This window comes from Microtus pennsylvanicus, chromosome 4 (assembly GCF_037038515.1).
Source record: "Microtus pennsylvanicus isolate mMicPen1 chromosome 4, mMicPen1.hap1, whole genome shotgun sequence".
In the NCBI taxonomy this organism is placed as follows: domain Eukaryota; kingdom Metazoa; phylum Chordata; class Mammalia; order Rodentia; family Cricetidae; genus Microtus; species Microtus pennsylvanicus.
Window position 1 is genome coordinate 47,186,221 of NC_134582.1, and position 12,747 is coordinate 47,198,967.

The 12,747-nt window shown below is 43.8% G+C and overlaps 1 protein-coding gene across 4 annotated transcripts in view; it reads left to right on the forward strand.

Moving 5' to 3' along the window:
* Sil1 (SIL1 nucleotide exchange factor) overlaps positions 1–12,747 on the forward strand; it is a 259,660-nt gene that overhangs the window by 165,839 nt on the left and 81,074 nt on the right. For all 4 annotated transcript variants that reach the window (XM_075968964.1, XM_075968966.1, XM_075968967.1 and 1 more), the window contains one exon: positions 7,497–7,617. In XM_075968964.1, coding sequence (XP_075825079.1) covers positions 7,497–7,617 — 121 coding nt within the window. The remainder of the gene's footprint in view (positions 1–7,496; positions 7,618–12,747) is intronic.

Sequence of the window (12,747 nt, forward strand, 5' to 3'; positions counted from 1 at the left end):
AATACAACTAGAAATCCTGAAGTAGAGCACCCTCAGCAGAATCGCACAGAATATACCTCACACCTCTTCTCTCCTGAAGCCACAAGACAGGCTGGCACAAGAGCATCCATCTTAGCTGGTGCTATGTCTGCTGAGGCTGGGCAGCCAGGTGATGCCACAGCCTCATGGCCTGAAGAGGCCCCTGCGGTTGTGAGTCCATGAGGGACGAATTTTAATCATTGGGCACTAGGAGGAGCTGGGATAAATCCTGAGTCAGGCAACACTTGATAATGGGTGAAACGTATCTTTTCCAGCAGTGACAAATTGGCGTCTGTGGGCTGAATTCTATTTATAGCTATGTTTTGTTTAGCTTTCCGATGTTCTAATTTGACTGCATTCTGAAAGGGCACTTTTCACAGGCCCTGCCGTTCCCTGTGTTCTAACAGATGGCCTCTCTCTTCTCTTCACCAGCCTTCCTTCATGGACAGTTGTCTCCTACCCCTGAGACCACCATTCTTATCCGCTCTTCTCCCAGGTCCTCATGGTCTCAGGCATCCTGACTCTTTCCTCTCTGTCCTTCAGGGACTGTCTCTATGTTCTCAGCTTAGATTGGCTTGGCCCTTAGACATATTTGCTGTCATTGGATTGCATCTTATAAACTGATTGCTTCTTAGGGATTAAAAGGACAGTATTCTTTATCTGAACAAATAAAAATTAAAAAAAAATTCCTGAGAGACATTTTATAATTCTCCATGTGCTATGGATAGAGAATACAAGGGTAGTTTCTAGACTATAGTGTTCCATGGAGCAGAAAAACTTCAAAAGAAAATTCTGGGGACCGGAACCTTTTTATTTTGCTGAGTTAAAGACTTTAGCATAGAAATCAACTACCATCTATCATTATCATTTTAACACTAAAAAGAATCATTATTTTATTAGTTGCTCTTAACTTCCGTGTTTCAGGACCATTGGGATCAGTTGCCACCATAAACAAAGCACCTCAAAGCTTGGCGGCTTAAAGCAACAGTAATTCCTTCTGTGTAGCTCTGACACTTAGAGCCAGTCACGGCTCACACACCCTTCATGCGCCCCCAGAGAAACAAGGGAAGCAGCCAGGATGTAGAGGAGCGATGGGACCCAGAAGGATTGGAAATGACAGAAATGAGCCAACTGTTACAGATGCAGTTAACAATGCCACTGAGGGTTGGGAAGAAATGACAACCCAAGAGACTTTGTATATAGCCACAACATTGATAAATATATTTACCATAAAGATATGGATTGGCATTAAATTTTTGTTTATTGCATTTTATTGGTGTATGTGTACACACATGTGTGCCCATGCCATGGTTCATTTATGGAGGTCAGAGGACAACTGTAGGAGTTGGTTCTGTTCTTCCACCACGTGGGGCCCAGGGACTGAACCCAGGTTTGTGAGGGTTGGGCAAGAGCCTTTATTATTGAGCTCTCTTGCTAGACTGTAGATTGGCTTTTTTGTTTTTATTTTTCAAGATGGGGTTTTTCAGCAGCTTTGGAACCTGTCCTGGAACTAACTCTTGTAGACCAGGCTGGCCTCGAACTCACAGAGATCCACTTGCCTCTGCTTCCCAAGTCTGGGATTAAAGGCGTGCGCCACCACCACCCAGTTTAGGTTGACATTTTTGAAACTAATTGCTTTACATTGTAGAGTTAAATATATTGTAAATGTATCTTAGATAATGAGAGCCAGGTTTGTCACAGTTGGAGAGATAGTCATAGAAGGGACAGTAAGAAGGCAGGTGATTCTGCTGTGTTAGACTGGAGTCTGTAGTATCTGTCTAAATTAGTAAGTTTCAGAGTGTATAGAGATAAGGGCTAGAGTGTTTGCCTAGCATGAAGCACCAGGTCCAGTCCCCAGCACCACATAAAACAGGCATGGTGGCACATGCCTGTAACCTCAGCACTCAGAAAGGGAGGCAGGAGGATCCTCAGCCTGGGCTACAGGAGACCCTGTCGCAAAAGCGTATGCCCACAGATAAACAGAAGTATAAATGTGTGTGTGTGTGTGTGTGTGTGTGTGTGTGTGTGTGTGTGTGTGTGTGCGCTGTTGTATACGAGGATGAGGGATCTGTGCCCCTCGGTGGTGCTGGAAGCGATGGCTCCCTGGTAGGATGGACAACTCCGGCGTTAATCTTGGTTTCTAAACAGTTTTCCAATAAATAATGAGGTCTGAGAAAAAGAAACTATCTTAAGGTGAACATGGAACTTCTTGAGGAATCAGAAAGTAAAGAAATACTTTGGAAAATGAAACGGTGTTGAGGAAGCAGGTACTTGTTAAAATAAAAGAGTGGACCAAAGGCGCTCCTCCTCACTGTTAAAACTGAAACATTCTGAGCAGCAAAACAGTTACTGCTCTTGGGCTGGAGAGATGGTTACACAAGCAAGAGGACCAGAGTCTGTTCCCCAGAATCCACAAAACCAGAGCTCTGTTCCCCAGAATCCTCATAAATGAGGGCGAGCCTGGTAGCCCCCCTTCATCCTTGGAAGGTGGAGACTGGCTGTAGTGGTTTAAATGAGATGTTCTCCATACCTGGTCCCTCATTTGTCCTTTTTGGGCAGGATTAGGAAGTGTGGCCTTGTTGAATGAAGCTTGTCACTTGGACTTTTGAGTCTCAAAAGCCATTTGGAGTTAGCTCCAAATCTGCAGGGAATTTCCTTGGCAAGCTGGCCATTGAGACCATCCTTATTTGTGAGCTCCGGGTTTGATTGAGAGACCTCTTAAAGAATGAATTAGGAAGAGTCCTGATATTAACCTGGACTCCATACATCTGTACCCACACTTCTGTGAACATGTATACATGCATATATAAGCCACACACATATGTACATGAAGGAAAAAGAAGAATAAACCAAACAAAACCCAACAATAATTCTAGAACAAGGAAACAGCTGGATAGTGGTAACACTGGTAGGGTTGGAAAGGGGTCTTTAATTAGTTAACACTAATATTAATTGTTCTATGACTATGTAAGATATTAACTTTGGGAAAAGGTGTTTGGAATATGTACTGTTTTTTGCAAATTTTAAACCAAATTTAAAATTATCTCAAGTAAATTTCTATAGTTCAGCTTGACGTGGCTGATTACCCAGGACTTAGTGCGACCCACCCCCAGCCTGCAGTTTGCATCCAGGGCTGGCGCCTGGTTCTCTCTTCTGAGAGCTGGGATCTGCCTCTAGAGAGTCAGTACTGGGTTAACAGTCCCTGGAGGCTTTGGGATCCCCGTCTTCTGCCTTTGTCCTATCTTCGCCTAATCCCTCTTTCTTTTTCTGGCTGTCTTGTTACTTCTCTGCTCTGCTCTTTCCCAGCGTTTCCTTGGTTGTCTGGTTTGTTTGCTATGTTTTTCCTCCTTTACAGAAGCTAAGAGATGCAGGTCAGATCACACTCCAACTTGGCGTTTTTCCCAGCAGGGTGGAGACATGTGAAATGTTGTATTTTCTGTTGCTCTGCGAGGGCTGCCACAACCGGTCTCGTAGACTAAGTGAGCTAACCTGTGTTTTGAGTCAACGCCATTGTGCTTGTTCTTGCCCCCTGTGGTGGCTCGTGTGAAAAGAGCAATTTTGGAATTTTCTCCAAATAAAATAATTATTCACATAAGATCCTATTTTCTTCCACCCATTATGTCTGAAGCCTATATATTTATGTTCTTTCTCTATCCCATTTCTAAGACCAAAACCAGAAAATTTACGATGTCACTGTTGTTATAAACATTAATATTTTATTAGTAAAAATAACTCTTCACATGATATGAATGTCTTTGCTTTAGTGAAAGCTCTCAGTCAAAAAATATTTCTCTATATATATTAAAATTTTTACTCAGCAAATAATCATTGAGCATTCACTGTATACTGAGCTATGAGGTAATCCCTAGGAAGAAAATGGTGAACATATAACCAGATTAACTTTAAAACCTATAAAATATGGGTTGTGGTGCATGTCATAACATGGTTGTAGTGCTCTGAAAGCTCTTGGGTAGACAGATCTGACCTGAGGAAGCAGGTTGCTGCTTGAGCGGGTGACGGCCCTTAGCTAGAATGCAGACGTGAGGCAGAGGCTGGCACTAGACAGCATTCCAGGCAGTGAGAGCAGAGGTGAGATGCCCTCTGATAGGGGATAGGTTCTTTCATGGGGAGAAGGGGTGGACAGGGCCGAAGAGGGGGACACTGGTGGACCTCACAACTAGGGTAAGGATTTTCTCTTTTCTCCTAAGAACAATAGGAAACATCTATCTGGTTTGAAGCAGAAATTGTATTTATTAATTCTCTCTCTCTAACTCCCTGCTTGGCCCCCCCCCCCCCCGCTCTCTGTCCCTCTCCCCCTCTCTCCTCCCTCTTCTTTTTGTCTACACACACACACACACACACACACACACACACACACACACACACACACACACGGGGAGAGAGAGAGAGAGAGAGGAATGGGGTGGAGCAGGCCTGTTGGAAAGTTATGGTAGTGTCCAGACCAAAAATATGGTGATAGTCTGGATAAAAGCAATGGTGGAAAGATGGAAGAAAAGATTTGTTTTATTCTTGGGCTTTTAATTTTTTTTTTCCTTTTAAAGAATTTATATTAACCACGTGGTGGTGGTGCTCACCTTTAATCTTAACACTTTGGCAGGTGCAGGTGGATCTCTGAGTTCAAGGCCATCTACAGAGCAAGTTCCAGGATATCCAGGGCTATACAGAGAAACCCTGTCTTGAAAAAAATCAAAATAAATAAATAAGTACACAAGCAAACAAATAGATTTTATTAGATTTATCACCCAGGCATGATGGTGCACGTCTTTAACCCCCACACTCAGGAGGCAGAGGCAGACGAATCTCTCAGTTTGATGCCAGCCTGGTCTACATAGTGAGTTCCAGGACATTCAGAGCTACCTCGTGAGACCCTGTCTCATAAAACTGAGTGGGGGAAGGGTGGAGAGGAGAGACAGATAGACCGAGACATAGCAGAAAAATTGGACAGGTTTTGGAGATGGCAAAGCAGATGCGTATATCACAGGTGGTCTGGGTAGTGCACAGCTAGAATGAACTGTGCGCTATTTCATGGGCTTCCGATCTCTGTAATATGCACCCAGGAGAGAATATTCTGTTTGCATCGCTAGTTTGAGGTCTCTCTGAGTGAAGCACCTTCTCTCCCTCGTTGTTCAGGGAGGAGAAAATAAAGAATTATCTGTTAGGAATCGAAGTTGCCTGACCTTTTTCAGGAGCCATCTTAGGCCATTAGGATTTTTGTTTGTTTTTAGTTTTTTCTTGTGACAGAGTCTCACTCTGCAACCTATACTGGCCTAGAACTCATTGTGTAGCCCGGGCTCGCCTGGGACTTATGGTAAGTCTGCTGCCTCTGCTTCACAAGTGTTGGGATCATAGGTATGTGCTATCAACTCCGCTCATTAGCGTTATGTCTCTGTTCCAAGAGAGAAACCAGGCCTTGTATAGAGCAGCAATGTGAGCCCACACTCCTTCCAGTGCTGTGGCATAGCCCTTCCCCATGACCTTCCTGGTGCTATGGTCCAGCCTGACGAAGACTTTGCACACAGGGTCCTCTCATTGCAGGTTCTGTGTATTTCAGCCAGGGATGCAGCCGCTCCTCTTTGCGGTGGAGTGGCAGGACAGAAAGGACACATCTCAGTATGATGTTTTCTAGTTCCTTGGTTGGAGGCAGAGTGACTACAGTAACCCAAGAATCTGCCGCAGTCCTGCTAGGTTCCTGTGATCAGCCTGAGAGAGCTTGGGCTATGTTTTTGTTTTTTTTTTTCTTACAAAGATTTTTGTTTTTTTAAAGATTATCACTTTTTTTTTAAAGGTCTTATTATGTAGCTCAGGGTGTCCTCATATTGAGTACTCAAGGTAGCCTCAAACTCAAAATCCTCCTGCTTCATGCTCTGAGTATTGGGATTAGAGCTATTACTACCATGCCTGTTTTCTATTTTGTGCTCCTGAATCAAACTCAGCGCCAATACTCAGGACCATCTCTGGCAAAAAAAAAAAACAGGCAAAGTCCAAGTGTCAGAATCAATCTTTTTTTGTGTTTTTGTTTTTAAAGAAAAATACTTATTCCTTTTATGCCGTTATCTTCTGAATGCCAAGGTTAGAGGTCGGTGCCACCACTCCCAGATTTAGAGGCATCATTTTCGCTTCAAATTTCCTGTCTCCAAAAAGCTCCTTCTATGAATTGTCAGTCCTTCAGCCAGTGACAGTAATCCTTGTGCTGGCATGCTGGATGTTTTGGTACATGCCTGTAATCCCAGGATTTAGGAGGCTCAGGCAAGAAAATCAAGAGTTCAAGTCCAGCCTGGGCTACATAGTGAATTCTAGGCTATCTAGGTTACAGGGTAAGAACATATCTATATAAACATATATATACATATATATATGTATATATGTCATTTTAAAATTATTTTTATTTATATATAGTTTATATGTAGAAAGATTATTTTGGTGGTGTGGTATGTAATAGTTGCCTGGTAAATGCATTTTCTCTGAATGACTGGATGAATGAGTATAATGTTCTATTTGTAGTACGTGATATTGGCATAGTCGCTTGTAAACTATCCCTGGGTATTTTGTGCATTGCATACACATAGTCCATCCTTTGACAACACTTGTTTCCCCAGCTAATGGATCTGTTCCTCTGAGATAAGTAAGTGGGCGTAGTTTTTCAGTTTCTCTTAGCTCTGCTGCCTGCTTCCTTGGCTACTATATCTTTCTGCTTTTTTTTTTTATGTAGGGTTTCTCCATGTAGCCCTGGAACTCCCTCTATTGACCAGGCTGTCCTCAAACTCAGGTCTGCCTGCCTCTGGCTCCAGAGTGCTGGGACTAAAGGCATGTGTCACTATGCCCATCAGATCCCTTTTTCTTATTCATAAGTGTTATGAACCACATATTTTATGTACCAAGCTCTAGCATTCGGCCTGGGGAAATCCAAAAGGAAGAAATACAGTTTCTGTGATCAGGGAAAAGAGATGCAAAAGAGCCCAGTCTTAAAAACGAGGGTGATGAGCTACCAAGCTTGCTAGCATTCTGGGATGTCTTGGATGGTGTGGGACTTTCAAGGGAGGGGCAAGAAGGCTGTTACAGAGAAAGACAATAGTGTCAGCAATGTCTTGATGATGGTTGAGGGGTTACCCGCTGTTTGCCCACTGCAGACAACAACAGAGCTTACTAGCCTTATTCCCAGAAGGTACAAAGTAGACGTGATTATCACATTCTGATAAGCAGGTGTTGATCTTAAGATTGCGGGTCCTTTTGACCACCTTACCTTAATGTCTTATAGATTCTGTTAGAGAACAGTGGAAAGAGTCTGTCTGAGTGAGTGTGGGATCAGGACGCAGAGAGAGTTGGGTCAGAAGTAAACTGGACATGGTATTCTGGTCTTCAGAAACTGCTCGGTCCTGTCGGTGTGTTAGCCAGCCATTCCATCCACTGTCCTGCCGAGTTTCCGTATGCCATGCAACCTTTCTCTCTGTGACTTTCAGGTCAGGCTGTTCCTGCAGGATCCCATGTGCGATTGAATCTGCAAACTGGAGCAAGAGAGGTGAAACTCCAACAAGAAGACAAATTCCAAAATAATTTAAAAGGATTTAAAAAAGGCAAAAGGTACTGTATTAGTCCTAGGGACTAGGAGACTTAATGATGGCATTGATTTGGAAATACTAGCAATGTTACCTAATTCAAGTGTAGATTTGTTTCTCTGTGTGGCCCTGGCTGTCCTGGAACTTGTTATTTAGACCAGGTTGGCCTTGAACTCAGCCCAGATGTTCTTGCCTCTGCCTCCCAAGTGCTGGGATTAAATGCGTGCTCCATGACCAGCTATGTGTGTTACAATTTTTATTTGAAATTTAACACTGTAGAATTTATGATTTAAGGGTTTATGGACATTTACTTCACTTCTTTGGAAAGAAATATCTTGGAAAGAAAATAGATGCTGTAGAGGAATACTTAACCTGTCTTAAAAGTGAAGCTGTTTCCCCAGTTCTTTAAGGGTACCCACTTGAATCCCAGCAATTCATGTGCTGATTAACGATGAGTCATCTGTTCATTAAAACAAGCCTGTTAGGCCTTCTGCTTTTCGGTGATATTCCCTTGGTGAACAATAAAATTGCCTGTAGAAGTCTAATTCAGACTAACTTCCCTCTCGTTAGCAGGGTTAAAATAAGCTTTCCTGTAGTGTGTGAGTGGAAGCTACCGCAGTCCCAGTGTTTGCAGGATTCCTAACTTTGTAATAACCAGTTCGAGCGGTTTGATTTTAGAGAATTAACAGTTTCTATTTTTCCTGTTAATTACCTCGAATTAACAAATTTTCCTTGCTTGGTATTTCCTGAAAGAGAGGAAGGGAAACTTAGGCCTGGGTGGCCAGGATTAATACCCCTTAATATTAATATATAGCATTAGCACAGGGACCAGACTTGCTGGGACTGCTGCCTGTCTAGGTATGGCCAGTGAGCCAGGGTGGTTCTTATTTTAATAGTTAGAAAAACCAAAAAGAACATTTAATGATTGTGGAAATTATGTGCAATCACTTGGCATTTCTTTACATGTCGTCTGTGGCTGCTTTCTTGTTACAGTGGTAGAGTGGAGACGGCACAGAGCTTAAAATATTAACTGGCTATCACTTGTAGCTCGTGGACCCTGTTCTGAAAATTATTTGGAATTAATCTTGATTAAATAGATCCTATTCAGTTTTTTGATTATTACTAATTTAACAATTTTTTTTATTTTTATTTTTTCAAGACAGGGTTTTCTCTGTAGCTTTGGATCCTGTCCTGGAACTAGCTCTTGTAGACCAGGCTGGCCTCGAACTCACAGAGATCCGTCTGCCTCTGCCTCCCGAGTGTTGGGATTAAAGTTTTTTGCCACTACCACCTGGCTTAATTTAACAAATTTTATAGTTATATGTAAACTAGAAAGGGATGTTAGAGACCTGACTCTCCCTCCCTCCTCTCTCCCTCCCTCCCTCCTTCTCTCTCTCTCTTTCTTTTTTTGAGACAGGGTTTCTCTGTGTAGCCTTCACTGTCCTGGAACTTGCTCTGTAGACAAGGTTGGCCGTGAACTCACAGAGATCCACCTGTCTCTAATCTCCCAAGTGCTAGGATTTTGTCACCACTACCATGCTCTTTTTTTCTTTTTGTTTCATTTAAAAAAATGTGTCAAATGTGTGTTTGTATGTGTCAAGCATGTGGGGTGCCTGCAGAGGCAAGAAGAGGGTGTCATATATCTTAGAACTAGAGTCACAGGTGGTTGTGAGCCACCCAACGTGGGTGCTGGGAACTGACCTCAGGTCCTCTGGAGGGGCAGCATGCTCTCTTAATTGTTGAACCATTTCTCCAGCTCTATGACCTTTCCTTGACCTACCACCTGACTAAAATACCATTCGCTGGTCCATGTCCCTGTTTAGTCCAGTGCCACTCATAAACCCTACAAAGGAGCATGGACAGTTTTTACAATTAGGAGATTCTAATTTCCATTAAAATGGAGGCATTGTCGTCATCACAGACTAGGAAAGTTCTTTCTTCTTCCCTATCTCTTCATATAGGCCTATACTTGTGGTGGCCCAAATCATACAATTCTTTCTCACAGCCATATAGGAATAATCAGGTAACTGTTGTACAACCTGCTAACCTTTCCCACCTCCAGAAAGCATGTGTGTGCACATGCTTCAGTGTGTCGGTCACGGCACATGGAACTCTTCGCTCACAGCTCGTCCAGTTGTTATTTTTTAATGAAAAAGCGAACCTCCTCTTTGGCTTAAGAATTGAGAGCTTCTGGTTTGTTGTTTTGTGTGCTCCACCCTCCCGCCCCGGCTGCAGGTCATCAGTAGGAGCACTCACTGCTTTCTCTTTGCTCCTTTTAGAGCAGGTCTCGACCCTTCCACAGGGTCACTTACCAGATATCCTGCATACCAGATATTTATGTTATGATTCATAACAGTAATAAAATTACAATTATGGTGTAACAATGAAATAATTTTATGGTTGTGGTCACAACATGAGACACTGTCTTAAAGGGTCACAGCATTAGGAAGGTAGAGAACCACTGTCCTAGAGCAAAAGCCTCTGTGGTCTGTAGAGACACCCTAAGGAGGAGGAACTCTTGTTCCTACTTTTTCCTCTTTGCTTTTCCCCTGTGGACTGTTACTGAGGGCTTTGCCCTAGAATGGGCCCCAGAGTATGCTAGACATTTCTCTCTCAGTTGTTGCAGCCTTCTGGACAGATCCTCAGCCAGCCTCCTCTACTTCACGGCATCTTCCTGGCTGTGGAGCAGTGCGTGGCCTGGAACAGAGGCTTAAGAGCCAGCATCCTGAAATGGGCAGTGTTTTGGATATCTGATTAGTGTGCAGTGGAGGACAAGGCCTGCCCCTTTCTATCAGGTTGTTCAGATGAGTCACTGAACTGGAGAAAGAGGGAGCCACGCCTGTCCACTAGTCCTGCTGGTCATGTTGCTCCTCAGAGCCAGGAGCCTGTGGGTGCTAAGCCTGGGGCAGAGACTTAGGGCTGTCTCAGAAGGTACTCTTGGCACTGCCTGACTTCAAGAATCTTTTTAGGCATAAAAGTCATCCTGTCAGCATCTTCATAGACAAGCATCTCTTTGCCCTGGAATCTTTTTGGAACTTCTCCTGTGTTAGAGGAGTAAAGGACAGACTCTGTTCCATCTGAGCTGTACCGTCTTGGATTGGGCATTTGCCATGCTGCGGTATGGTATAGTGGTGAAGAGACGAGCCAAGGCCAAGCTGTTTACCTGCTGTACTAGTTCATTTCACAGAGACCTACTGAATGCCTGCGTGACTGGCACTGAGGAACAGTGAGAAACAGACAAGTGGTAGCTTCCATGAGGGGAGTGGAGGCCATGTGGAGGTTGACAGGCAGAAAACCAAGAAAATAAACATATGAGTAAGATAATTACAAATTATAAGTTCTAGGGAAGAAATGAGCCAAGGTAATGAGTCTCTGCAGCAGACCATGTTAGATAGGATGATTTGGGAAGGAAGACCTCATCAACATATTTGAGCTGAAAGCTAAAGAAAGAGAATTTAAATCCTACAAAGCATTCTGTTTGTAAGTTATAGCATTTCAAGCAGATGGAACAGAAAGCAGAGCCCCAGGCTTTGTCAAGTTTGAGAAACAGAAAAATGGCTGAGGTGGCTAGAGAGGAAGAGATGCTGGGAGACTGGCAGAGGTGAGGATGGGGTAGATGTGTGGGGTGACACAGTGTATGGGGTGTTGGGGAACATTCTGAATGCTCTCCGTACACCTAGGTATAGTAGAAAGGACTAGAGCATTTTAGGCAAGAGAGTGGCTTAGTATAGCTTAACAGAATAACCATAGTGTCTGGATAAGAGATTGAAACTAGGGGAAGAAGCAGCAAAACCCCCCAGGACACCATTTCAGTAGGACCAGACAGGGCAGAGTGGTAACTAAGTCCAGGGTATCACAGTGCAGAGCGGGTGAATTTGGAGTGAGTTTGGAAGTGCTGCCACAGGACTTGTGGATGGCTTAGGGTAGAGGCTGCAGAGTGGAGAAAATGTGGAATACGGCCTCTTTCTGGGGCTTGAGCCACTGAGCACTTAGCGGTGCTGTTTTTTTGAAATAGAAAAGTTGCAGATGAACTAGATTTTTTAGAGACAAGTATCATGAGCAATATTTTTTATTAACTGAGTGTGAAGTGTGTGTTAAACACCTGAAACTTGGATGGGCTAGCTGGCTGGCTCAGAGGGTTAACATGCTTTCTGCCAGGTCTCATAACCTGAGTTCCATCCCTTGGGGCATGGTGGAAGGAATGTACCAGAACCGACTCCTGAGAGTTGTCCTCCAGCTGCTGCGTACATGCTGGGGACCACACCTGGACCATAAGTAGATAAATATATATAGGTGGATTTTGTTTTTGTTTGTTTTTGAGCAAAAGACCTCTGAGACCAAAGATACATCAGTTAGTACACCAGTCCGTTTCCCCTTTGCTGTGAGTACACACTGAAAGAAATAACTCAAGGAATTCCTTATTTGGGCTTAAAGTTTCAGGAGCATCACACCATTATGATGGGGAGGACATGGCAAAGCAAAGCCAGTCACAGATACAGGAAGACACAGCCCTTGCTTCGGACAGGGCCTCATGATGTAATTGCGACGAGAAATGCCTTTACAGGTATACTTTACAGATGTGTTAAATTCCCTAGGTATCTCCCCCATCTATTTTATATCCCGGCTATAGCCTTCCCTCACCCCCATCCCCCTTCCCAGCCTCTCTCCCCCACCCTCCTTCCCCCTACTCCCCTCATCCGCTTTTCTTTCTCCCCCATCCAGGAAAGGGCAGGTCTCCTATGAGTATCAATAAAATATGGTATATCAAGCTGCAATAAGACTAAGCACCCCCCCCATGTATTAATGCTGGGCAGGGCGATCCAATATGAGAAGTAGGGTCCCAAAAGCCAGTAAGCGAGGCAAGACTGCCCTCTCCCCACTGTTAGGAGTCCCATAAGAGAACTAAGCTACACAATTGTAACATATATACAGAGTGCATAGGTCAGTCTTCCTGGTTATCAGTTCAGTCTCTGAGAGCCCCTATGAGCTCAGGTTAGCTGATTGTGTAAGCCTTCCCATTGTGTCCTTGACTTCTCTGGCTCCTATAAGCCTTTCTCCTCCTCTGCAGGATTCCTGAACTTCACCTAATGTTTTGCCATGGGTCTCTGCATCTGCCTCCATCAGTTTGTTGGATGGCATCTCTCTGATGACAATA